The sequence below is a fragment of the Bos mutus genome, chromosome X (assembly GCF_027580195.1).
Source record: "Bos mutus isolate GX-2022 chromosome X, NWIPB_WYAK_1.1, whole genome shotgun sequence".
In the NCBI taxonomy this organism is placed as follows: domain Eukaryota; kingdom Metazoa; phylum Chordata; class Mammalia; order Artiodactyla; family Bovidae; genus Bos; species Bos mutus.
In genome coordinates this window covers 28,937,102-28,964,539 of record NC_091646.1, presented here as the reverse complement: position 1 = coordinate 28,964,539, position 27,438 = coordinate 28,937,102, and the positions used below count along the sequence as shown (strand labels likewise).

At 40.5% G+C, this 27,438-nt stretch overlaps 1 protein-coding gene across 1 annotated transcript in view; it reads right to left on the bottom strand.

Annotated features, from left to right (window-relative positions):
- The window catches only part of KIAA1210 (KIAA1210 ortholog), a 57,263-nt gene that overhangs the window by 9,527 nt on the left and 20,298 nt on the right, over positions 1-27,438 (bottom strand). Inside the window, exon 8 of the mRNA XM_070366560.1 lies at positions 3,200-3,397. Coding sequence (XP_070222661.1) covers positions 3,200-3,397 — 198 coding nt within the window. The remainder of the gene's footprint in view (positions 1-3,199; positions 3,398-27,438) is intronic.

Genomic DNA, 27,438 nt, shown 5'->3' with positions numbered 1-27,438 from the left:
ACCATGATATACATCTAAAGGCAAACATACAGCTCTATGTTACCACTTGAAGTGCCTTGGTAAGCAGACTCAGCTCAAAATTATTTACTTTTGAATGGATCAGGTCAGATAGACCTGGGTTCAGATCTCTGCTCCATCACGTGCTCTCCGTATATCTTGGGCAAGTTACTCTCTATATCTCTGTCCACATCTATAAATTAAGAATAAGGGGAACCCTCCTGTGGGACTTAAAGATCTAAGAAATTCCAAAGCAGGGAGCCAGTAGCAGCAGCCTCTCTGTCATAAAGGATCCTGCACACTTTTATTTTCATTCATCCATGTGTCAGGGAGAGAGGCAAAAGGAAGAAGTAGATGCCCTGACCTTGTTAGAGAGTGCTACCCAGGCCTTACCTCAATTAGGCTATGCAGAAAGAAGTCAGAAAGAAGGGTCTTGCTAAGTCTTCCTTCATCAACATTCCCTATGTGTCCAGGTTTGTGGTGAAGTGTCCAGGTGATCATGCATATACAGGACTGGATGTATATGGCCTAGTGATTGATCACCCTCTGCTTGACATTGAACCAAGGAGATTCTCTCAGTGCTACTAGAAGACCTTCCTCCTAGGCCCACCATTCTGCCAGCTGTTCTTTGATCTTATACTTTATTCTCTTACTAAAGCAAAACTGCAATGTTTAAGCTAGGGGCAACGTGATGGGGGTGAAAATAGAACTGAACTGGAAGTCAGAAGATGGGGTTCTGGTCCTACTTCTGCCATTACCAGAGTGTATGACCTTGGACATCTATTTGCGCTTTAATGTCCTTCCTGGTAAAATGCCTGTAACTATTAAATCTTTTCATCTCCTCCATCTCTGATTTATAGCCCTTTACTTATATCCCAGAGTTAGAGGCTAAAGACTCAGCCAAGTGACTCTTCCAGCTAACCGACACATTCTTTAAAATACCAAATTTTAAAAATTCTTTGTTGTTGTCATTCAGTAACTAAGTCGTGTCTGACTCTTTGTGACCCCATGGACTGTAGCATGCCAGGCTCCTCTGTCATTCACTATCTCCTAGAGTTTGCTCAAACTCATGTTTATTGAGTTGGTGATGCCATCCAACGATCTCATCCTCTGTCACCCCCTTCTCCTGACCTCAATCTTTCCCAGCATCAGGGTCTTTTCCAATGAGTCGGCTCCTCACATCAGGTGGCCAAAGTATTGGAGCTTCAGCTTCAGCATCAGTCTTTCCAATGAATAGTCAGAGTTGATTTCCTTTAGGATTGACTGGTTTGATCTACTTGCTGTCCAAGGGACTCTCTGGAGTCTTCTCCAGCACCACATTTCGAAAGCATCAATTCTTTGGTGTTCAGCATTTTTTATGGTTCAACTCTCACATCTGTACATAACTACTGGAAAAAACCTTAGCTTTGACTATATGGACTTTTGTCAGCAAAGTGATGTCTCTGCTTTTTAATACGCTGTCTAGGTTTGTCATAGCTTTTCTTCCAAGGAGCTTTTAATTTTAATTTCATGGCTGCAGTCACTCTCCACAGTGATTTTAGAGCCCAGGAAAATAAAATCTGCCACTGTTTCCATTTTTTCCCCATTATTTGCCGTGAAGGGAAATGCCAATGGGACTGAATGACATGATCTTAGTTTTTTGAAAGTTGCATTTTAAGCCAGCTTTTTCACTCCCCTCTTTCACCTTTGTCAAAGAGGTTGTTTAGTTCCTCTTTGCTTTCTGCCCTTAGTGGGTATCTCCAAGCAACTTTTTTTTTTAATTTTATTTATTTTTTAATTGAAGGATAATTGCTTTACAGAATTGTGTTGGTTTCTGCCAAACATCAACATGAATCAGCCTTCATGTATGGATATGCATATCTCCCAGCAATCTTGATTCCAGCTTGTGACTCATCTAGCCCAGCATTTCGCATGATGTACTCTGCATATAAGTTAAATAAGCAGGGTGACAATATACAGCCTTGACATACTTCTTTCCCAAATTTGAACCAGTCCATTGTTCTATGTCTGGTTCTAACTGTTGCTTCTTGACCTGCATACAGATTTCTCACGAGGCAGGTAAGGTGGTCTGGTATTTCCATCTCTTTAAGAATTTTCCACAGTTTGTTGTGATTTGCACAGTCAAAGGCTTTTGCAATCAACGAAGCAGAAGTAGATGTTTTTCTGGAATTCCCTTGCTTTTTCAGTGATCCAATGGATGTTAGCAATTTGATCTCTAGTTACTCTCCCTTTTCTAAATCTAGCTTGTACATCTGGAAGTTCTTGATTTAATTCTTAGTTTTTAGTAAAAAAATCTTTTTCAAAGGAATTACTTCCCTATCCTCCTAAACACAGATCAGGGAATATAGTCCAACTTTCTTGATGATGTGGATGAGTAGTGAACATGACCTATTACACTGGATGCTGATACAGTGTGGCCCTGATACAGGTGGCCAAGGTTCTTGATCCCTATACTAAAGGACCCCAGATAGTTTGTGTCATTTCTTTCTGCTATCAACTGTCACTTCTCTTTGGTATCAGATCTGATTTGGGTCTGTGGCCATGTTTTAAACATAATTGGCTTGCCTGAGTGTGCTAGAAAGCATAAGAACTTGGCGACCTGTATGTGACACGGAGAGGTCTTTGGAGGGGCTAATAGCTGAGTTCTGAATGCTTGGCATTGCTGGAAGCCTGACCTCCAAAGAAGTGGAACAGAGCTGCCATAACTCATGGGTCTTATCTGGTTCATAATTACACAGAATCCTGATCTGGGCTATGATTGAATGTCTTCTACAAAGAGCGCTGAGTGAATTCCCAGATACTAAGCCAGTAAGCAATTTCTTAGGACTTAGGTCACTCTTTCTGCTTTCTTCCATCCCTTTTATGTAAGTTCCCTCTACATGGAACATCCCAGGCTCTAGACACAAGTATGCTCACCTCTTTCCAGGGCTGTCAAACCTGGGACAGTGTCCTTGACTTTACCATCCCTACTTAGGGTATGGATCCCCCAAACCATACCACTTCCCTAGGAGCAGTTTGCAAAGGTTGGAACTCATCTTTTTGGGGGGTGGGGCACGAGCGCAGCTTGCAGATTCTGCTTCCCTGACTTTATATTGAACCCAGGCCACAGCAGTGAAAGTCTAGAATCCTAACCACCAGGGAACTCCTAGAACTCATATTTTCTTATATGGGAGTGTATTCCCAGGCCTCCTGAAGGACTTACAGTCACCTGGATGTTCTTCTTTTGTTTCCAGGGATCTAAAGCCATCTTGTATTGAGCAGCTGAGGAATCCAAACAGCTCTGGGTGGTGGCTGGGGTGTTGAAGCCAACAGGCACCTGGGTGCTGCTGGACAAGGAGGGCATGGCAAACGTGATCAAGGACTGTGAGCGAACCAGTCCAGACGAGGGCTCAAAGGCACTCTGGAGAGAGTAGGAAAAGAGAAATGAGTCAGCTCTGTATGCTGGCCTTGGTCTCAAAGTTAGAAATTCCTCTGGCTGAAGAAACATTCCTAGCAAACTCCTTCATGATCTGCTGTCCCTTTTTCCTACAGCTAGAGTCAAGCTTCTGGTCAATGGACCCATTGGAGGCAAGGTGCACAATTTCAACTGGTTCCCTTCCAGGTGAAAACAAGAAACAAAATGTTCAGGTTGCTCCCCTGCTTAGAATGCATTCAGGAGCTCCCCTTTGCCCTCAGGATAGGAACCCCATTATACGGAGTTCACAAGGTCAAAGGTTTTGCATGTTCTCTTGTCTTGTACCCCTCTTATATTAACAGAAGGGGCTGACTGGGGTGAGAGGCACAATCTATGTCAGTAAAACCCATCAGAGCTCAGCGATTTCTCCATAGGAGTGCTTGGAGGAAGGAAGAAATCTGGTTGGAAGAGGGTTTGTCTGAAAGCTGCATTTGCACAGACAGTACACTACCTTATATTTATGGTTTCTGGATGCAAGGCTGATGGCAGTGCCCAGAGGGATGGAGTGCGCCACCACCAACAGGGTGGGGATGGAGCCTGTCGCCTTGTCCTTGCTATGGCTGGCCTCTATGCCTCCAAACTATCTGGCCAGGGGACTCCTAGTTGGCTTCCTCTGTAGGACTTTCAAAGTAGTCTCCTCTGGGCTTCCTTTTTTTTAATTAATTTTTTTATTGAAGGATAATTGCTTTACAGCTCCGGGCTTCTTGACATGGCTTTTTCTACACCTTGAAGAGACACCCCAGAGCACCTCTTCTTTCTAAGAAGTTCCAGGTATTTGTGCTAGCAGAAGCCCCTTTGAAGTCAAGGTGATGACCCCTCTCTCTCCTGAATGTCAGTGGCAAATGATGCAGTTTAGCAGGTAGACAGAACTTCCATGTGTGTTTACTCACTAGTTCTTCCCAAACTAGCTTTATGCAGTGCTAGGGTATTTGCAGTTTTCACATCCCTTCACATTTCCCCCTGACCATTATATGTTGATCCAGTGATAACCTTAGTTACTATCTTAGCTCCCAAAATGGTTCTTTTATGGCCTGTGATTCCAACGCCTGAGGACTTAACGTAGCTAGCGGATCAGACTGCTAATACATTCAGCTCACCATCCTCTTGTTGATTCTAGGAAAGGGAGCGGAATGATAGTTATCTTTGTGGGGCCCATCACACAAAATATAGAGTGGTCCCAAGCCCTTTCTAACTTCTTTAGGTAACTGCCATCCATGAATTTATAACACCTCATCCTGACACTATTAATTTATCTTTAGCTTCTGTTATCTCTTGGAATTATGAACTTAGTACTCAGTATACAGACTAGTGGCTCTTGTTTTATTGTTCTGAATATTTTTTTTTCATGCTTCAGAGTAGTCTTAGGGTTCTGGTCTTTGGAACTGGATGGCAACATCTGTGCCCCCACTAACTTCACGTGATCCATCTCTCTACTCCCTCTCTGACTGTGGCTTTTTACCACTTTTTGTTCCAGACCCAATGTTGGTTTGCTGTTCTTCAAACATTTCTTGCATACTCTTTCCTCAAGGCATTTTCACTTGCTGTTTCTGCGTTTCCCCCATGTCAGTGTTAGCTCACTTACTCCCTTCAGGTCTGGATACAAAAGCCACCTTCTCAGTGACACTTTCCCCAGCCAACTTATTTGAAATGTTAGCCTTCTACGCTGACACGTCACAATCCCCCTCCCTTGGTTATTTTTTTCCTTCTTGGCACTTTTTATCACTGTCTAACATGCTCTATGTCTTGCCTATTTTCTTGTTTATTGTCCATATCATGCCCTCCACTGCAATATAAACTCCATAAAGAGTTTTCATCTGTTTTATTTACTATTGTATTCCTAATACCTACAACTGTGCTTAGTACACAGTAGTTGCTCAATAAATGTTTGTTGATCGGGTGAATTAATTATGTTAAAAGCTCCAAAGAGACATTGACCTTCTGAGAGGTCGTCAGAAAAAGCTGCTCTGTTCTCTGTATTATTTTAGTTATTCTTTCTGAGACTCACTAGCTCCAGCCAAAGATAGATGGAAAAAGTCTCAGCAGTCTGTGGATCTAGAAATAGAGTTGCTAGAGGATATCATGGTATTCTAGAGGATACCATGTAACCTACTTTGCATGAAAACTGACATATGATGCCTATTCAGCAAGTAAATGCACACTTAATAAAAAAACATGTTCAATTCAGTTGTCATCCCAAATTTTGTAGCATAACACTATAGGTAAAAGCACTGTTTCATGAAACACATTTTATAGCATAACAAACAAATCGGGCTCAGCAAAATTCTAGCAATTACTAGATTGAATGTATGCAGGAGATAGCTTATCTGTTCCCAATCATAGCCTAAGCCAAGAGTCCGTCAAACTTAATAATGGCCACTAGTCTCCTTATGCCTGATGGAGTGTCATTAAGGAATATTTGAGCATTCAGTCTATACACAGGCCCACAGCTACCCTCAAACCTGGACAAAAAATGAGAGTGTGAAGCCATCAAGCATCATCTCCACCTGATTATGGCACTCAAGCTCAGGCATGTGATTCAAAACAGCCCTAAGAGCATCTCTGTGGTTGGGTTTAGAATATGTACGTTGTATATATTTTACAACTTCCCTTAAATTCACCAGTGAATTAAATAAACTATTCAAATAAGCTCTTTGGAATGCTGGGCAATATTTCTCAAAATATGGTCTGGGAACCCCCGCCCCACCCCCAGTATCAGAATCACCTGGAGTGAGTGCTAAAAAAGCACTTTTACAGACACATTAAGATCTGATGAATAATACTATCAGGGGAGGGGGGCCTTAGAATAGGCTTAACAGGTTCTCCAAGTGAGTCTTCTGGGGGCTAGAGTTGTGAACCACTGTCTAGTCATCTGCCATGAAGAGAAAGGCTCCTATTTTCAAACAGAAGCACAGCAAGCTCCTAAATAATCACATCAGGTGCCTTAGAACAGGAGGCAGCCATATCTGTTCCCTCTGGGAAGCGGGGTTCCTTCTTAGGCCCTGCTTTTTCCTCCAGCCACATTAGTCAGGAGAAACCTAGAAAAGTTACCACAGGAATCAACCACAGGATTTTCCAGGCTACCCAGGAAAAACAAACTGAATCCTTTCCTGAAAGAAAACAAGTGCAGGAAATGGGACTCCCTCCTCTATTTTTCCTTTGCCACCCCTCCTGCAACCCCACTCCTCCTTCTCTGTGCTCGGAGAGCCAACACACCCAAGGTGCATATTATTCAGGAAGGCCAAGACGTTTTCATTCCTTCCCCTGTGATTTAGAGGGGAGTTAGCACAGACAGCTTCTAATTAACAGCTGGAGTGAAATGAGCTCCCTTCACCTCAACATCTGGGAGATGTGCCAGGCCTGGCAGCTACTAACCCAGAACCTTCCTGGGGAAGGAACCTGGGTCAGGACTTAGGGCAGGGGAGGGGATCCTTCAGCACTGATTGGGAGGGGTGCTGGACAGTCATATGCTGTTAGTGGGGGTAAGGAGTGCTCTTTGAACAATTAAAACACGTTTTAGCTCCTTTCCCCTTTCTGTCAAGTTTCTGAACCCTGTATAAAATTGTTCAATCAAACATGCACCCTTTTGATCATGCTTTTGATGGTTTCTTTGTCTGTTGTATGGTGCCAGGGTTTTCCCATTTTAACTATTGATAAGAAACACTTGAGTGGGGATAGAGAGAAGTTTGGCTGCTGCTTGGAATATCAAACAAATCAAGCTCAGCAAAATTCTAGCAATTTCTAGATTCAGCATGTGCAGGAGATAGCTTATCTGTTCCCAACTGTTGTATCTTAAATAATGGCATTACCTGGTGGCTATTTAGGCCAGATTTTATCAAGCCTTTGGCCTGAAAAGCTGTCACTTTAGGAAAAACCTCACTCTGAAACTATCTGGGAGGTTTTGACACTGGGATGCTAGGGAGCTAGGTTCTGTATGAGCCATTCAGCTGAAAGTAGTAAGTAGTATTTGGCAAGTAGTCTTTGGAACATCTCCAGAAGAAGCAGCAGCTCTTGGTGGGAAAAGTAGTTCTCAGTAGGAGACTTCTCTGCCATGGTACGCTCGCACAGGATATGACTGGCTGTTAGGACTTTAATTTCCCAAGTGTTTCAAAGTGCATTATGTACTCATTCCTGGGAATTCCTGTGCAGCTGCAGCCTCACTCAGAATTTCTGTTTCATAAAAGGTGTCGTGCCATTTTGCCATCCTGAAAGTTGTAGGAGGTAGAATTTCACATATCCCCTGGAGCTCCCTGCTATCTGAAGCTCCCCAGTTTCTTAAGTAGTATAGAGAATAACAACATGAACTTTGGAATCAAAAAGACCTGAATTTGAGGGCCTAGCCAAGCCATTTTTAAAACTGTTTGAGCTGAGACAAGTTACTTAACCTCTTTGAGCCTCAGTTTCTATGTCTTTAATATAGGGATAATAATAATATACACTTTAGTGTGCTGTTTTTAAAATTAGATGAAATGATACATGTGAAGTGCCTTTCACACAGGAAAGTCTGAGCAAGTATTAGCTGCTATTGTTACTGGTGGGCATTGATTGTCCAAATTTAGAGAACTGCTAGAGTCCACGTGGCTGAGTGAAAACTGGTATGAATTTGGGGAGGAGTCCTCAGTTTGAGTCCCAGCTGTATCTCTGATTGGCACTGCGGCCTTGGTCAAGTCATTTCACCTCTCTGAACCTCAGTTTTTTCCACCCAAAATGGGAATAATAGTATCTTCCCTATCTACATTTCAGAGTTTTTGAGAGAATGAAATGCACCTATATCTATGCAAAAAAACTTTGTAAGCTACAAATTTCTATGCAGCAATGGGGAAGTGGGTATTAAGCTCTCTTCTGATATATCAGAGGATTTTTAAGAATATTGTTCTGGGCTTTGGAGACCTATTTGTAAATAATAATGGTGAATTATGAAGTAAGCTATCATGGGCAAAGCAATTTGGAGACCTATTTGTAAATAATAATGGTGAATTATGAAGTAAGCCATCATGGGCAAAGCAAGAGACATGATAAGGGGAGAACCTTGCAGCAATCTAAATGAACTCTTCATTAGCCAATACAGTGGAATAACTGGAAGCTACTTAACCACCACCATGTTAAATGTTAGCAACACTTATCCTGCAATGGGACTAAAGTTTAGGCAGTTAATCAGCTCAAGCTTTAAGCACCAAAATAACTGATACAGCTCTTTCTCAAGAGTGAAAATGCATGACTTCTTTTCCATACAATTGTTTTTCTCCATAAAAAGCCATATTGAGGAAAAATATTCTACGGACTCATTGCGGAATATGAAGTTGACTCACTGAAGAAGATGAACGGGGTTGGGAAGGTAGCAGGGGTCAGGGAAGCTCTAAGTAGGAGGCTCCTCTGGTCCGAAGATGGGGAAGAAAGAGGGGGCTTTGCTAAACTGGAACTGAAAGGGACAAGGCACCCAACTCTTTACCCAAGGAAGTGTGGAAGAAGTAGTCTTAGACAACAAGGCCTTAAGGCAGTCCTTCCCATTCTGCCCCAGGGGTTTTGGAGGAAAAAGTAAGCTTTGGGTCCTTGAGAGATAACATGTATTTCCCTGTGTCACCAGTTGGAGGCAGCAGCTCAGAAAAGAAAGAAGAAAACAGCAAACTTGGAAAGACTGAGAGGGTAGTGTGTGTTAGTCACTCAGTCATGTCCGACTCTTTGTGACCCCATGGACTGTAGCACACCAGGTTCCTCTGTCCATGGAATTATCCAGGCAAGAATACTGGAATGGGTTGCCATTTCCTTCTCCAGGGGATCTTCCCAACCCAGGGATTGAACCCAGCTCTCCTGCATTGCAGGCAGACGCTTTGAGAGAATAGAGATTTGGTCATCTTTAGTCTGACTTCTCTATTTGATTTGGTTTTCTGCCTAGCTCCCTACTTGATGCTTAGTGAGAAGGCAGTCGGAGCTGGGTTTGTGGGGAGGCCTTTGGGGATATAAGAGATGGGGGTGTCATAATTTATGAGAAGCTCAGAGAAGCATCCAGGCCAGCACATCTGCTTGGGATGGTGATTAAAGCTCCTTCATGGGATGCTACTGCTGCTACTATTGCTACTGTTGCTGCCACATGCCCCCTCCTTGTATTCACCCTCCTTAACTAATAAACCAGAGCAATAACTTAGCAGAAATAGCTAAGAAACTCTCATGCTTGGGAGAGCATCAGAGATTAGAATTTCTTCCTGTAAGCCCAACATTTAACCTATAACAACTTGACTCAATTCTTGAATTTACTAATAGAGAGTTTACTACGTTAAGCAAGACAAATGTTTAGACTGATGTTAGGAAATGTTGACTATAAATAGGTTAACTCTATTCATTAATCTATAAAATATATAGTTAGCTTACTCAAAAGAAAGAGAAAACTACCTGTTTTAAAATGTTAATTTTCTTAAGTGTAATCCCCAAGGTAACCACTAAGAAAATAACTTAAAAATATATAAAGAAGGAAATGAGAAGGGAATGAAAATAGTACACTGAAAATTCTAATTAAATCCAAAATAAGGGAGGGCAGTCCTAAGATGGTAGAGGAATAGGACAGGGAGACCACTTTCTCCCCCACAAATTCATTGAAAGAACATTTGAACGCTGAGCAAATTCCACAAAACAACTTCTGAATGCTGGCAGAGGACATCAGGCACCCAGAAAGGCAGCCCATTGTCTTTGAAAGGAGGTAGGACAAAATATAAAAGATAAAAAGAGAGACAAAAGAATTAGGGATGGAGACCCATCCCAGGAAGGGAGTCTTAAAAGAGGAGAATTTTCCAAACACCAGGAAACCCTCTTACCAGCGGGTCTGTGGGGAGTTTTGGAATCTCAGAGGGCAACATAACTGGGAAGAAAAATAAATAAATAAATAAAACCCACAGATTATGTGCCTAACGGCAACTCCCAGCAGAGAAGTAGCCCAGATGCTCACATCCACCACCAGCAAGCAGGGAGCTAAACAGGGAGGCCCGGGCTGCATTGCTCAGGGTAAGGACTGGGCCTGAATGCCCTGAGGGCAATCTGAGGGAGCTAACATGAAATAGTAACCCAAACTGTGGGATAGCCAGAGAGAGAGAGAGAACTATCCTGCGAAAAGCCCTAAACTAAGGCACTGCCAGGCCCATTCACAGAGCAAAGGACTGAGCAAATCCCAGAGGAGAGCTAGCTGGCTGCAGACCAGCCCATCCCCCGCCGGAGGCAGGGAGGCAAGCAGGGGGCAGCCAGAGCTGGAAGGTGAGAGGCAAACTCGGCCCCAGAGGCGGCATTCTCTACCAAACTGCGAGCAGGCTCCCAGTTGCTAACCAAGACTTCCTGGGATTCTGGATGACTGACATCCGCCTGGAGGGTCGCAGCCACAGATCAGCTCCCCAGAAGAGACACACGACACACCTGAGACGGTGCACCTGGGAAACCAAGCGGCTGGGACGGGGGAGGCGATAGGACTCATCTCCCCACCTGGGGAGAGTGCGCTCACCAAGCACCTGGTCACCTGAGCTGCTTGGACCTGGGAAAGGCACAAAACGCAGGCCCAACTGAATCTGCACCTTTGTGGAGTACCCAAGAACCTGAACCTGAGTGGCTTAGACCTGGGCAGTGCACACAACCCAGGGCCCGCTTTAGACAGTTCCCCTGCAGAGCAACCTGGAGCCTGAGCAATGTAGACTGGGAAAGTGCACACGCTGTGAGCGAGGGCAAACCCAGTGTGGCCCAGACATTGCAAGCACTCCCCACACATGCCAGTGATATTTGTTTGCAGTGTTCCTCCCTACCCACTGAACAAGTGAGACTAAATAAGTGACCACCTTTGCCCCTTTGTGTCAGGGCAGAAATTAGACATTGAAGAGACCTGCAAACAGAAGAAGCCAAAATAAACAGAGGGAACCACTTTGGAAGTGACAGGTGCAACAGATTAAAACCCTGTAGTTAGCACCGATTACACTGGAAGGGGCCTAGAGACATTGAGCGGAGAAGGCAATGGCACCCCACTCCAGTACTCTTGCCTGGAAAATCCCATGGGTGGAGGAGCCTGGTAGGCTGCAGTCCATGGGGTCGCTAAGAGTCAGACACGACTGACCGACTTCACTATCACTTTTCACTTTCATGCATTGGAGAAGGAAATGGCAACCCACTCCAGTGTTCTTGCCTGGAGAATCCCAGGGATGGGGGAGCCTGGTGGGCTGCCATCTATGGGGTCGCTCAGAGTCGGACATGACTGAAGCGACTTAGCAGCAGCAGCAGAGACATTGAGAAGTATAAGCTGGAACAAGGAACTATCTGAAACTGAACTGACCACACACTGCCACAACAGGTGCAGAGAAATTCCTAGATATATTTTTACTATTATAATTTTTTAATTAATTTTTTTTATTTTTAAGTCCTCTATTACTCCTTTAATTTTCATTTTTATAACCTACTATTACCTTGCAAAAAAGACCCTATTTTTAAAGCAAACTTCATATATTTTTTTATAATTTTTATGATTTTGTTTTGTTTTTGTTTTTTAATATTGTATTCTTAGAGTCTAACCTCTACTCTAGATTTTTAATCTTTGCTTTTTGGTATTTTTTATCAATTTTGTACCTTTAAGAATCCAATCTTCCATATCCATTTTTACTTAGGAGTGTGATTACTGGCCCGATTACTCTCTCCCCCTTTTGACTCTCCTTTTTCTTCTCCAGGTCACCTCTATCTCCCCTCTCCCTTTTCTCTTCCCTACCCAACACTGTGAATCTCTGTGTGTGTTCCAGGCTGTGGAGAACACTTAGGGAACTGATTACTGTCTAGATCTGTCTTTCTCCTTTTGATTCCCTCTTTTGTCCTCCTGGTCACCTCTATCTCCTCCCTCCCTCTTCTCTTCTCTATGTAACTCCATGAACCTCTCTGAGGGTTCCAGACTGTGGAGAGCATATAAGGAATTGATTACTGGCTAGACTGCTCCTGCCTCTTTTGATTCCCCCTCTTCTCCTTCTGGTCACCTCTATCTCCTTCCTCCCTCTTCTCTTCTCCATGTAACTCTGTGAACCTCTCTGGGTGTCCCTCACTGTGGAGAATTTTTTCACCATTGACCTAGATATTTTATCATCAGTGCTGTATGGATGGAGAAGTCTTGAGGCTACTGTAATAATAAGACTGAAAACCAGAGGCAGGAGGCTTAAGCCCCAAACCTTTGAACACCAGAGAACTCCTGACTCCAGGGAACATTATTCGATAAGAGATCATCCAAAAGCCTCCATACCTACACTGAAACCAAGCATCACCCAAGAGCCAACAAGTTCCAGAGCAAGACATACGACACAAATTCTTCAGCAACACAGGAACTGAGCTTCAATATACAGGCTGCCCAAAGTCACACCAAACCCACAGACATCTCAAAACTCACTACTGGACACTTCATTGCACTCCAGAGAGAAGAAATCCAGCTCCACCCACCAGAACACCAATGCAAGCTTCTCTAACCAGGAAACCTTGACAAGCCACTCGTCCAACCCCACCCACAGGAGGGAACCTCTATAATAAAGAGGAACCACAAACTGCCAGAATACAGAAAGGCCACCCCAAACACAGCAATATAAACAAGATGAAAAGGCAGAGAAATATCCAGCAGGTAAAGGAACAGGATAAATGCCCACCAAACCAAACAAAAGAGGAAGAGATAGGGAGTCTACCTGAAAAAGAATTCATAATAATGATAGTAAAAATGATCCAAAATCTTGAAAACAAAATAGAGTTACAGATAAATCTGGAGACAAGGATTGAGAAAATGCAAGAAATGTTTAACAAGGACCTAGAAGAAACAAAAAAGAGTCAATCAATAATGAATAATGCAATAAATGAGATCAAAAACACTCTGGAGGGAACCAACAGTAGAGTAACAGAGACAGAAGATAGGATAATTGAGGTAGAAGATTGAATGGTAGAAATGCATTAAGCAGAGAAGAAAAAGGAATTAAATGAGGACAACCTCAGGGACCTCTGGGACAATGTTAAATGCCCCAACATTTGAATCATAGGCATCCCAGAAGAAGATAAAAAGAAAGGCCATGAGAAAACACTTGAGATAATAGTTGAAAACTTCCCTAAAATGCGGAAGGAAATAGTCACCCAAGTCCAAGAAACCCAGAGAGTCCCAAACAGGATAAACCCAAGGCAAAACACCCCAAGACACATATTAATCAAATTAACAAAGATCAAACACAAATAACAAATATTAAAAGCAGCAAGGGAAAAACAACAAATAACATACAAGGGGATTCCCATAAGGATAATAGCTGATCTTTCAATAGAAATTCTTCAGGCCAGAAGGGAATGGCAGGACATAATTAAAATGATGAAAGAAAATAACCTACAGCCCAGATTACTGTACCCAGCAAGGATCTCATTCAAATATGAAGGAGAAATCAAAAGCTTTACAGACAAGCAAAAGCTGAGAGAATTCAGCACCACCAAACCAGCTCTCCAACAAATGCTAAAGGATCTTCTCTAGACAGGAAACACAGAAAAAGTGTATAAGTTCGAACCCAAAACAACAAAGTAAATGGCAACGGGATCATACTTATCAATAATTACCTTAAATGTAAATGGGTTGAATGTCCCAACCAAAAGACAAAGACTGGCTGAATGGATACAAAAACAAGACCCCTGTATATGCTGTCTACAAGAGACCCACCTCAAAACAAGGGACACATACAGACTGAAAGTGAAGGGCTGGAAAAAGATATTTCATGCAAATGGAGACCAAAAGAAAGCAGGAGTAGCAATACTCATATCAGAAAAAATAGACTTTAAAATAAAGGCTGTGAAAAGAGACAAAGAAGGACACTACATAATGATCAAAGGATCAATCCAAGAAGAAGATATAAGAATTATAAATATATATGCACCCAACATAGGAGCACCACAATATGTAAGGCAAATGCTAACAAGTATGAAAGGGGAAATTAACAATAACACAATAATAGTGGGAGACTTTAATACCCCACTCACACCTATGGATAGATGAACTAAATAGAAAATTAACAAGGAAACACAAACTTTAAATGATACAATGGACCAGTTAGACCTAACTGATATCTATAGGACATTTCACCCCAAAACAATGAATTTCACCTTTTTCTCAAGTGTGCATGGAACCTTCTCCAGGATAGATCACATCCTGGACCATAAATCTAGGCTTGGTAAATTTTAAAAAATTGAAATCATTCCAAGCATCTTTTCTGACCACAATGCAGTAAGATTAGATGTCAATCACAGGAAAAAAAAAAAAAAACTATTAAAAATTCCAACATAGGGAGGCTGAACAACATGCTTCTGAATAACCAACAAATCACAGAAGAAATAAAAAAAGAAATCAAAATATGCATAGAAATGAATGAAAATGAAAACACAACAACCCAAAACCTATGAGACACTATAAAAGCAGTGCAAAGGGGAAGGTTCATAGCAATACAGGCTTACCTCAAGAAACAAGAAAAAAGTCAAATAAATAACCTAACTCTACACCTAAAGCAATTATAAAAGGAAGAAATGAAGAACCCCAGGGTTAGTAGAAGGAAAGAAATCTTAAAGATTTGGGCAGAAATTAATGCAAAAGAAACGAAAGACCATAGCAAAAATCAACAAAGCTAAAAGCTTGTTCTTTGAGAAGATAAATAAAAGACAAACCACTAGCCAGATTTATCAAGAAACAAAGGGAGAAGAAGAAAATCAACAAAATTAGAAATGAAAATGGAGAGGAGGAGCCAAGATGGCGGAGGAGTAGGATGGGGAGAACACTTTCTCCCCAACAAATTCATCAAAAGAGCATTTAAACGTCGAGTAAATTCCACAAAACAACTTCTGAATGCCGGCAGAGGACATCAGGCACCCAGAAAAGCAACCCAACTCTTCGAAAGGAGGTAGGAAAAAATATTAAAACCAAAAAAAAATAGAGACAAAAGAGGGAGGGATGGAGTTCTGTCCCGGGAAGGGAATCTTAAAAAGAGAGAAGTTTCCAAACACCAGGAAACCTTCTCACTGCCGAATCTGTGCCGAGCTTTGGAAGCACAGAGGGCAACATAACAGGGAGAAAAAATAAATAAACAATTAAAACTCGAAGATGGCGAGCCCTACGGTAACTCCCCCAGCGTAACTCCCCCAGCAGAGAAGCAGCGCAGACGCCTGCATCCGCCATTAGCAAGCGGGGGCTGGGCAGGGAGGCGGCGGCGCGGGCTGCATCGCTGAGAGTAAGAATCTGGCCTGAATACCCTGAGCGCTATCTGAGCGAAATAATTTGGGCTAGCAAACCAGACTGTGGGATATCTACCACGCGAAAAGCCAGCCCTAACCTAAGACCACCAGGCCCGCGCGGAACAAAGGACTGAACAGAGATAGCCAACTGCAGACCTTCCCCTCCGGTGACAGGCAGCCAGAGCCGGAAGGGGGCAATCGCAGCCCCAGAGAGACATTATCTATAAAACTGTAAGCAGGCTTCTTTGCTAACTAAAACTTCTTGGGGGTCTGGACGGTCAACATCTGCCTGAGAAGGTGTGCCGGTTTTACACCCAGATAACCGAGTGGCGGGGAGGCGATAAGTCGCAGCATTGGCGCCGCCAAACACCTCATCACCTGAGCTGCTCGGACCTGGGAAGAGCACAAAAAACAGGCCCAACTGAGTCTGCGCCTCTGAGGACGACCCAAGTGCCTGAACCTGAGCGGCTTGGACCTGGGAGGTGCATGCAGCCCAGGGCCAGCCTCGGATTGTTCCCGCGGAACAACCTAGAGTCCGAGCAGTGTGGACAGGGAGGCTACACGCGCGTGAGTGGGGCAGACCCAGTGTGGCTGAGGCACTGCGAGCCCACGCCAGTGTTATTTGTTTGCAGCATCCCTCCCTCCCCCCCCACAGCGACTGAACAAGTGAGCCTAAAAAAAAAAAAAAAAGTGTCCTCCACCATCCCCTTTGTGTCAGGGCGGAAACCAGATACTGAAGAGACTAGCAAACAAAAGAAGATATAACAGAGGGAAACGCCTTGGAAGCTACAGGCAATAGATCAAAACCCTGTGGTTACTACGGACTACATAGGAAGGGGCCTATAGATCTTGAGAAATATAAATCTGACCAAGGAACTAGCCAAAATGAACTGAACCCACAACACCCACAAAAAAAAAAAAACAAAAAAGTCCTAGATATATTTTTATTATTTTTACGATCATTCTTTCTTTCTTTTTTTTTAATTAAAAAAAAAATTTTAAGTCCTCTATTGTTCCTTTAATTTTCACTTTTATAACCTATTACTTTGCAAAAAAAAAAAAAGACCTATTTTTTTCTTTTTCAGCAAACTTCATATATATATATTTTTATAATTTTTTGACCTTGTTTTTTTTTTTTTTGTTTTGTTTTTTTTTTGATTTTTTTTTTTTTCTTTTTCTTTAACATTGTATTTTTGAAATTCCAAACTCTACTCTAGATTTTTAATTTTAAACTTTTTTTGGTATATGTTATCAATTTTGTACCTATAGTTTTTTTATATATAATTTCTGTGACTTTTTTTTCTTTTCTTCTTCTCTGTTTCTTTCTCTTCTTCTTTTATATAACATTGTATATCTGAAATTCCAAACTTTACTCTAGATTTTTAATTTATGCTTTTTGGTATTTGATATCAATTTTGTACCTGTATTTTCTTTATAATTTTTGTGACATTGTTCAATATTTGTTTGTTTGTTTTCTCTCTTTATTTTCTTCTTCTTTTTTTTTTTAACATTGTATTTTTGAAATTCCAAACTCTACTCTAGATTTTTAATTTTTGCCTCCTGGTATTAGTTATCAATTTTGTACATGTACTTTCTTTATAATTTTTGCGACCTTGTTTTTTTTTTGTTTGTTCGTTTTTTCTCTCTTTCTTTTCCTTCTTCTTTTCTTTAACATCGTATTTTTGAAATTCCAAACTCTACTCTAGATTTTTAATTTTTGCTTTCTGGTATTAGTTATCAATTTTGTACCTGTACTTTCTTTATAATTTTCAAGACCTTGTTTTGTTTTTGTTTGTTCATTTTTTCTCTCTTTCTTTTCCTTCTTCTTTTTCTTTAACATCGTATTTTTGAAATTCAAACTCTACTCTAGATTTTTAATTTTTGCTTTCTGGTATTAGTTATCAATTTTGTACCTGTACTTTCTTTATAATTTTCATGACCTTGTTTGTTTTTTTTGTTTGTTCTTTTCTCTCTTTCTTTTCCTTCTTCTTTTCTTTAACATCGTATTTTGAAATTCCAAACTCTACTCTAGATTTTTAATTTTGCTTTTATGTATTTGTTACCAATTTTGTACCTTTTAAGACCCAATCTTCAGGACCCATTTTTCACTAGGGAGCGAGATTACTGGCTTGACTGCTCTCTCTCCTTTGGACTCTCCTTTTTCTCCACCAGGTCGCCTGTGTCTCCTCCCAACCCCTCTCTACTCTACCCACCTCTGTGAATTTCTGTGTGTTTCCAGACGGTGGAGAACACTTAGGAACTGATTACTGGCTGGATCTGTCTCCCTCCTTTTCATTCCCCCTTTTATCCTTCTGGCCACCTCTGTCACCTTCCTCCTTCTTCTCTTCTCTGTATAACCCTGTGAACATCTCTGAGTGGTCCAGTTGTGGAGTGCACATAAGGAAGTGACTACTGGCTAGCCCACTATCTCCACTATTGATTCACCTCATCTCATTTGGGTCACCTCTAACTCCCTCCTCCTTCTTCTCTTCTCCATGTAACCCTGTGAACCTCTCTGAGTGACCCTCACTGTAGAGAAACTTTTCATCTTTAATGTAGATGCTTTATCAATGGTGCTGTAGAGAAGGAGAAGTTTTGAAACTACTGTAAAAATAAGACTGATAACCGGAAGCAGGAGACTAAGTCCAAACCCTGACTCCAGGGAACTCCTGACTCCAAGGAACATTAATTGACAGGAGCTCATCAAATGCCTCCATACTGACACTGAAACCAAGCACCACACAAGGGCCAATAAGTTCCAGGGCAAGACATACCAAGCAAATTCTCCAGCAACAAAGGAACACAGCCCTGAGCTTTAAGATACAGGCTGCCCAAAGTCACCCAAAAACTATAGACATCTCATAACTCATTACTGGACATTTCATTGCACTCCAGAGAGAAGAAATACAGCTCCACCCACCAGAACACCGACACAAGCTTCCCTAACCAGGAAACCTTGACAAGCCACCTGTACAAACCCACACACAGTGAGGAAACGCCACAATAAAGAGAACTCCACAAACTGCCAGAATACAGAAAGGACACCCCAAACTCAGCAATTTAAACAAGATGAAGAGACAGAGGAATACTCAGCAGATAAAAGAACAGGATAAATGCCCACCAAAACCAAACAAAAGAGGAAGAGATAGGAATCTACCTGATAAAGAATTCCGAATAATGATAGTGAAATTGATCCAAAATCTTGAAACTAAAATGGAATCACAGATAAATAGCCTGGAGACAAGGATTGAGAAGATGCAAGAAAGGTTTAACAAGGACCTAGAAGAAATAAAAAGAGTCAATATATAATGAATAATGCAATAAGTGAAATTAAAAAACACTCTGGAGGCAACAAATAGTAGAATAACAGAGGCAGAAGACAGGATTAGTGAATTAGAAGATAGAATGGTAGAAATAAATGAATCAGAGAGGATAAAAGAAAAACAATTAAAAGAAATGAGGACAATCTCAGAGACCTCCAGGACAATATTAAACGCTACAACATTCAATCATAGGGGTTCAGAAGAAGAAGACAAAAGAAAGACCATGAGAAAATACTTGAGGAGATAATAGTTGAAAACTTCAAAATGGGGAAGGAAATAATCACCAAGTCCAAGAAACCCAGAGAGTCCCAAACAGGATAAACCCAAGGAGAAACACCCCAAGACACATATTAATCAAATTAACAAGATCAAACACAAAGAACAAATATTAAAAGCAGCAAGGGAAAAACAACAAATAACACACAAGGGAATTCCCATAAGGATAACAGCTGATCTTTCAATAGAAACTCTTCAAGCCAGGAGGAATGGCAAGACATACTTAAAATGATGATGAAAGAAAATAACCTACAGCCCAGATTATTGTACCCAACAAGGATCTCATTCAAGTATGAAGGACAAATCAAAAGCTTTACAGACAAGCAAAAGCTGAGAGGAAATTCTGTACCACCAAACCAGCTCTCAACAAATACTAAAGGATATTCTCTGACAGGAAACACAAAAGCATTGTATAAACTCAACCCAAAACAATAAAGTAAATGGCAACAGGATCATACTTATCAGTAATTACCTTAAACATAAATGGGTTGAATGCCCCAGCAAAAAGACAAAGACTGGCTGAATGGATACAAAAACAAGACCCCTGTATATGCTGTCTACAAGAGACCCACCTCAAAACAAGGACACATACAGACTGAAAGTGAAGGGCTGGAAAAAAGATTTCCCATGCAAATAGGGACCAAAAGAAAGCAGGAGTAGCAATACTCATATCAGATAAAATAGACTTTAAAATAAAGGCTGTGAAAAGAGACAAAGAAGGACACTACATAATGATCAAAGGATCAATCCAAGAAGAAGATATAACAATTATAAATATATATGCACCCAACATAGGAGCACCACAGTATATAAGACAAATGCTAACAAGTATGAAAGGAGAAATTAACAATAACACAATAATAGTGGGAGACTTTAATACCCCACTCACACCTATGGATAGATCAACTAAACAGAAAATTAACAAGGAAACACAAACTTTAAATGATACAATGGACCAGTTAGACCTAATTGATATCTATAGGACATTTCATCCCAAAACAATGAATTTCACCTTTTTCTCAAGTGCATGGAACCTTCTCCAGGACAGATCACATCCTGGACCATAAATCTAGGCTTGGTAAATTTAAAAAAAACAGAAATCATTCCAAGCATCTTTTCTCTGACCACAATGCAGTAAGATTAGATGTCAATCACAGGAAAAAAAAAAAACTATTAAAAATTCCAACATAGGGAGGCTGAACAACATGCTGCTGAATAACCAACAAATCACAGAAGAAATAAAAAAAAATCAAAATATGCATAGAAATGAATGAAAATGAAAACACAACAACCCAAAACCTATGAGACACTATAAAAAGCAGTGCAAAGGGGAAGGTTCATAGCAATACAGGCTTACCTCAAGAAACAAGAAAAAGTCAAATAAATAACCTAACTCTACACCTAAAGCAACTAGAAAAGGAAGAAATGAAGAACCCCAGGGTTAGTAGAAGGAAAGAAATCTTAAAGATTAGGGCAGAAATAAATGCAAAAGAAACAAAAGACCATAGCAAAAAATCAACAAAACTAAAAAGCTTGTTCTTTGAGAAGATAAATAAAATTGACAAACCACTAGCCAGATTTATCAAGAAACAAAGGGAGAAGAAGAAAAAATCAACAAAATTAGAAATGAAAATGGAGAGAGGAGCCAAGATGGCGGAGGGAGTAGGATGGGGAGAACACTTTCTCCCAACAAATTCATCAAAAGAGCATTTAAACGTCGAGTAAATTCCATTAAAACAACTTCTGAATGCCGGCAGAGGACATCAGGCACCCAGAAAAGCAACCCAACTCTTCGAAAGGAGGTAGGAAAAAATATTAAAACCAAAAAAAGAGACAAAAGAGGGAGGGATGGAGTTCCGTCCCGGAAGGGAATCTTAAAAAGAGAGAAGTTTCCAAACACCAGAAACCTTCTCACTGCCGAATCTGTGCCGAGCTTTGGAAGCACAGAGGGCAACATAACAGGGAGAAAAATAAATAAACAATTAAAACTCGAAGATTGGCGAGCCCTACGGTAACTCCCCAGCCCCCAGCAGGAGAAGCAGCGCAGACGCCTGCATCCGCCATTAGCAAGCGGGGCTGGGCAGGGAGGCGCGGGCGGGCTGCATCGCTGAGAGTAAGAATCTGGCCTGAATACCCTGAGCGCTATCTGAGCGAAATAATTTGGGCTAGCAAACCAGACTGTGGGATATCTACCACGCGAAAGCCAGCCCTAACCTAAGACCGCCAGGCCCGGCGCACGAACAAAGGACTGAACAGAGATAGCCGGCTGCAGACCTTCCTCCGTGACAGGCAGCCAGAGCCGGAAGGGGGGCAATCGCAGCCCCAGAGAGACATTATCTATAAAACTGTAAGCAGGCTTCTTTGCTAACTAAAACTTCTTGGGGGTCTGGACGGTCAACATCTGCCTGAGAAGGTGCGCCAGTTTTACACCCAGATAACCGAGTGGCGGGAGGCGATAAGTCGTGAGCATTGGCGCCGCCAAACACCTCATCACCTGAGCTGCTCGGACCTGGGAAGAGCACAAAACGCAGGCCCAACTGAGTCTGCGCCTCTGAGGACTACCCAAGTGCCTGAACCTGAGCGGCTTGGACCTGGGAGGTGCATGCAGCCCAGGGCCAGCCTCGGATTGTTCCCAGCGGAACAACCTAGAGTCCGAGCAGTGTGGACAGGGAGGCTACACGCCGCCGTGAGCGGGGCAGACCCAGTGTGGCTGAGGCACTGCAGCCCACGCCAGTGTTATTTGTTTGCAGCATCCTCCCTCCCTCCCACAGCGACTGAACAAGTGAGCCTAAAAAAAAAAAAGTGTCCTCCACCATCCCCTTTGTGTCAGGGCGAAAAACCAGATACTGAAGAGACTAGCAAACAAAAGAAGATATAACAGAGGGAAACGCCTTGGAAGCTACAGGCAAGATCAAAACCCTGTGGTTACTACGGACTACATAGGAAGGGGCCTATAGATCTTGAGAAATATAAATCTGACCAAGGAACTAGCCAAAAATGAACTGAACCCACAACACCCACAAAAAAAAAAAAAAGTCCTAGATATATTTTTATTATTTTTACGATCATTCTTTCTTTTTTTTTAAAAAAAAATTTTTTAAGTCCTCTATTGTTCCTTTAATTTTCACTTTTATAACCTATTACTTTGCAAAAAAAAAAAAAAGACCCTATTTTTTTCTTTTTCAGCAAACTTCATATATATATATTTTATAATTTTTTGACCTTGTTTTTTTTTTTTTTTTTTGTTTTTTTTTTTGATTTTGTTTTTTCTTCTTTTCTTTAACATTGTATTTTGAAATTCCAAACTCTACTCTAGATTTTTAATTTTCGCTTTTTGGTATATGTTATCAATTTTGTACCTATAGTTTTTTTATATATAATTTCTGTGACTTTTTTTTTTCTTCTTCTCTGTTTCTTTCTCTTCTTTATATAACATTGTATATCTGAAATTCCAAACTTTACTCTAGATTTTTAATTTATGCTTTTTGGTATTTGATATCAATTTTGTACCTGTATTTTCTTTATAATTTTTTGTGACATTGTTCGTATTTGTTTGTTTGTTTTCTCTTTTTTTTTTTCTTCTTTTTTTTTTTTAACATTGTATTTTTGAAATTCCAAACTCTACTCTAGATTTTTAATTTTGCCTCCTGGTATTAGTTATCAATTTTGTACATGTACTTTCTTTATAATTTTGCACGACCTTGTTTTTTTGTTTGTTCGCTTTTTCTCTCTTTCTTTTCCTTCTTTTTTTTTTAACATCGTATTTTGAAATTCCAAACTCTACTCTAGATTTTTAATTTTTGCTTTCTGGTATTAGTTATCAATTTTGTACCTGTACTTTCTTTATAATTTTCACGACCTTGTTTGTTTTGTTTGTTCATTTTTCTCTTTCTTTCTTTTCCTTCTTCTTTTCTTAAACATCGTTTTTTGAAATTCCAAACTCTACTCTAGATTTTTAATTTTGCTTTCTGGTATTAGTTATCAATTTTGTACCTGTACTTTCTTTATAATTTTCATGACCTTGTTTGTTTTTGTTTGTTCGTTTTTTCTCTTTTCTTTTCCTTCTTTTTTTTTTAACATCGTATTTTTGAAATTCCAAACTCTACTCTAGATTTTTAATTTTTGCTTTTATGTATTTGTTACCAATTTTGTACCTTTTAAGGACCCAATCTTCAGGACCCATTTTTCACTAGGGAGCGAGATTACTGGCTTGACTGCTCTCTCTCCTTTGACTCTCCTTTTTCTCCACCAGGTCGCCTGTGTCTCCTCCCTAACCCCTCTCTACTCTACCCACCTCTGTGAATTTCTGTGTGTTCCAGACGGTGGAGAACACTTAGGAACTGATTACTGGCTGGATCTGTCTCCTCCTTTTCATTCCCCCTTTATCCTTCTGGCCACCTCTGTTACCTTCCTCCTTCTTCTCTTCTCTGTATAACCCCGTGAACATCTCTGAGTGGTCCAGTTGTGGAGTGCACATAAGGAAGTGACTACTGGCTAGCCCACTCTCTCCACTATTGATTCAACTCATCTCATTTGGGTCACCTCTAACTCCTCCTCCTTCTTCTCTTCCATGTAACCCTGTGAACCTCTCTGAGTGACCCTCACTGTAGAGAAACTTTTCATCTTTAATGTAGATGTTTTATCAATGGTGCTGTATAGAAGGAGAAGTTTTGAAACTACTGTAAAAATAAGACCGATAACCGGAAGCAGGAGACTTAAGTCCAAACCCTGACTCCAGGGAACTCCTGACTTCAAGGAACATTAATTGACAGGAGCTCATCAAATGCCTCCATACCAACACTGAAACCAAGCACCACACAAGGGCCAATAAGTTCCAGGGCAAGACATACCAAGCAAATTCTCCAGCAACAAAGGAACACAGCCCTGAACTTCAAGATATAGGCTGCCCAAAGTCACCCCCAAACTATAGACATCTCATAACTCATTACTGGACATTTCATTGCACTCCAGAGAGAAGAAATACAGCTCCACCCACCAGAACACCGACACAAGCTTCCCTAACCAGGAAACCTTGACAACCCACCTGTACAAACCCACACACAGTGAGGAAACGCCACAATAAAGAGAACTCCACAAACTGCCAGAATACAGAAAGGACACCCCAAACTCAGCAATTTAAACAAGATGAAGAGACAGAGGAATACTCAGCAGATAAAAGAACAGGATAAATGCCCACCAAACCAAACAAAAGAGGAAGAGATAGGAATCTACCTGATAAAGAATTCCGAATAATGATAGTGAAATTGATCCAAAAATCTTGAAACTAAAATGGAATCACAGATAAATAGCCTGGAGACAAGGATTGAGAAGATGCAAGAAAGGTTTAACAAGGACCTAGAAGAAATAAAAAAGAGTCAATATATAATGAATAATGCAATAAATGAAATTAAAAACACTCTGGAGGCAACAAATAGTAGAATAACAGAGGCAGAAGACAGGATTAGTGAATTAGAAGATAGAATGGTAGAAATAAATGAATCAGAGAGGATAAAAGAAAAACGAATTAAAAGAAATGAGGACAATCTCAGAGACCTCCAGGACAATATTAAACGCTACAACATTCGAATCATAGGGGTTCCAGAAGAAGAAGACAAAAAGAAAGACCATGAGAAAATACTTGAGGAGATAATAGTGGAAAACTTCCCTAAAATGGGGAAGGAAATAATCACCCAAGTCCAAGAAACCCAGAGAGTCCCAAACAGGATAAACCCAAGGTGAAACACCCCAAGACACATATTAATCAAATTAACAAAGATCAAACACAAAGAACAAATATTAAAAGCAGCAAGGGAAAAACAACAAATAACACACAAGGGAATTCCCATAAGGATAACAGCTGATCTTTCAATAGAAACTCTTCAAGCCAGGAGGGAATGGCAAGACATACTTAAAATGATGAAAGAAAATAACCTACAGCCCAGATTATTGTACCCAGCAAGGATCTCATTCAAGTATGAAGGAGAAATCAAAAGCTTTACAGACAAGCAAAAGCTGAGAAAATTCTGCACCACCAAACCAGCTCTCCAACAAATACTAAAGGATATTCTCTAGACAGGAAACACAAAAACGGGGTATAAACTCGAACCCAAAACAATAAAGTAAATGGCAACAGGATCATACTTATCAGTAATTACCTTAAACATAAATGGGTTGAATGCCCCAACCAAAAGACAAAGACTGGCTGAATGGATACAAAAACAAGACCCCTGTATATGCTGTCTACAAGAGACCCACCTCAAAACAGGGGACACATACAGACTGAAAGTGAAGGGCTGGAAAAAGATTTTTCATGCAAATAGGGACCAAAAGAAAGCAGGAGTAGCAATACTCATATCAGATAAAATAGACTTTAAAACAAAGGCTGTGAAAAGAGACAAAGAAGGACACTACATAATGATCAAAGGATCAATCCAAGAAGAAGATATAACAATTATAAATATATATGCACCCAACACGGGAGCACCACAGTACGTAAGACAAATGCTAACAAGTATGAAAGGAGAAATTAACAATAACACAATAATAGTGGGAGACTTTAATACCCCACTTACACCTATGGATAGATCAACTAAACAGAAAATTAACAAGGAAACACAAACTTTAAAACGATACAATAGACCAGTTAGACCTAATTGATATCTATAGGACATTTCATCCCAAAACAATGAATTTCACCTTTTTCTCAAGTGCACATGGAACCTTCTCCAGGATAGATCACATCCTGGGCCATAAAGCTAGCCTTGGTAAATTCAAAAAAACAGAAATCATTCCAAGCATTTTTTCTGACCACAATGCAGTAAGATTAGATCTCAATTACAGGAGAAAAACTATTAAAAATTCCAACATATGGAGGCTGAACAACACACTGCTGAATAACCAACAAATCACAGAAGAAATCAAAAAGAAATCAAAATTTGCATAGAATCGAATGAAAATGAAAACACAACAACCCAAAACCTGTGGGACACGGTAAAAGCAGTCCTAAGGGAAAGTTCATAGCAATACAGGCACACCTCAAGAAACAAGAAAAAGTCAAATAAATAACCTAACTCTACACCTAAAGCAACTAGAAAAGGAAGAAATGAAGAACCCCAGGGTTAGTAGAAGGAAAGAAATCTTAAAAATTAGAGCAGAAATAAATGCAAAAGAAACAAAAGAGACCATAGCAAAAATCAACAAAACCAAAAGCTGGTTCTTTGAAAGGATAAATAAAATTGACAAACCATTAGCCAGACTCATCAAGAAACAAGGAGAAAAATCAAATCAACAAAATTAGAAACGAAAATGGAGAGATCACAACAGACAACACAGAAATACAAAGGATCATAAGAGACTACTATCAACAATTATATGCCAATAAAATGGACAACGTGGAAGAAATGGACAAATTCTTAGAAAAGTACAACTTTCCAAAACTGGACCAGGAAGAAATAGAAAATGTTAACAGACCCATCACAAGCATGGAAATTGAAACTGTAATCAAAAATCTTCCAGCAAACAAAAGCCCAGGTCCAGACGGCTTCACAGCTGAATTCTACCAAAAATTTAGAGAAGAGCTAACACCTATCCTGCTCAAACTCTTCCAGAAAATTGCAGAGGAAGGTAAACTTCCAAACTCATTCTATGAGGCCACCATCACCCTAATACCAAAACCTGACAAAGATGCCACAAAAAAAGAAAACTACAGGCCAATATCACTGATGAACATAGATGCAAAAATCCTTAACAAAATTCTAGCAATCAGAATCCAACAACACATTAAAAGATCATACACCATGATCAAGTGGGCTTTATCCCAGGGATGCAAGGATTCTTCAATATCCGCAAATCAATCAATGTAATACACCACATTAACAAATTGAAAATAAAAACCATATGATTATCTCAATAGATGCAGAGAAAGCCTTTGACAAAATTCAACATCCATTTATGATAAAAACTCTCCAGAAAGCAGGAATAGAAGGAACATACCTCAACATAATAAAAACGCTATATATGACAAACCCACAGCAAACATTATCCTCAATGGTGAAAATTGAAAGCATTCCCTCTAAAGTCAGGAACAAGACAAGGGTGCCCACTTTCACCATTACTATTCAACATAGTTTTGGAAGTTTTGGCCACAGCAATCAGAGCAGA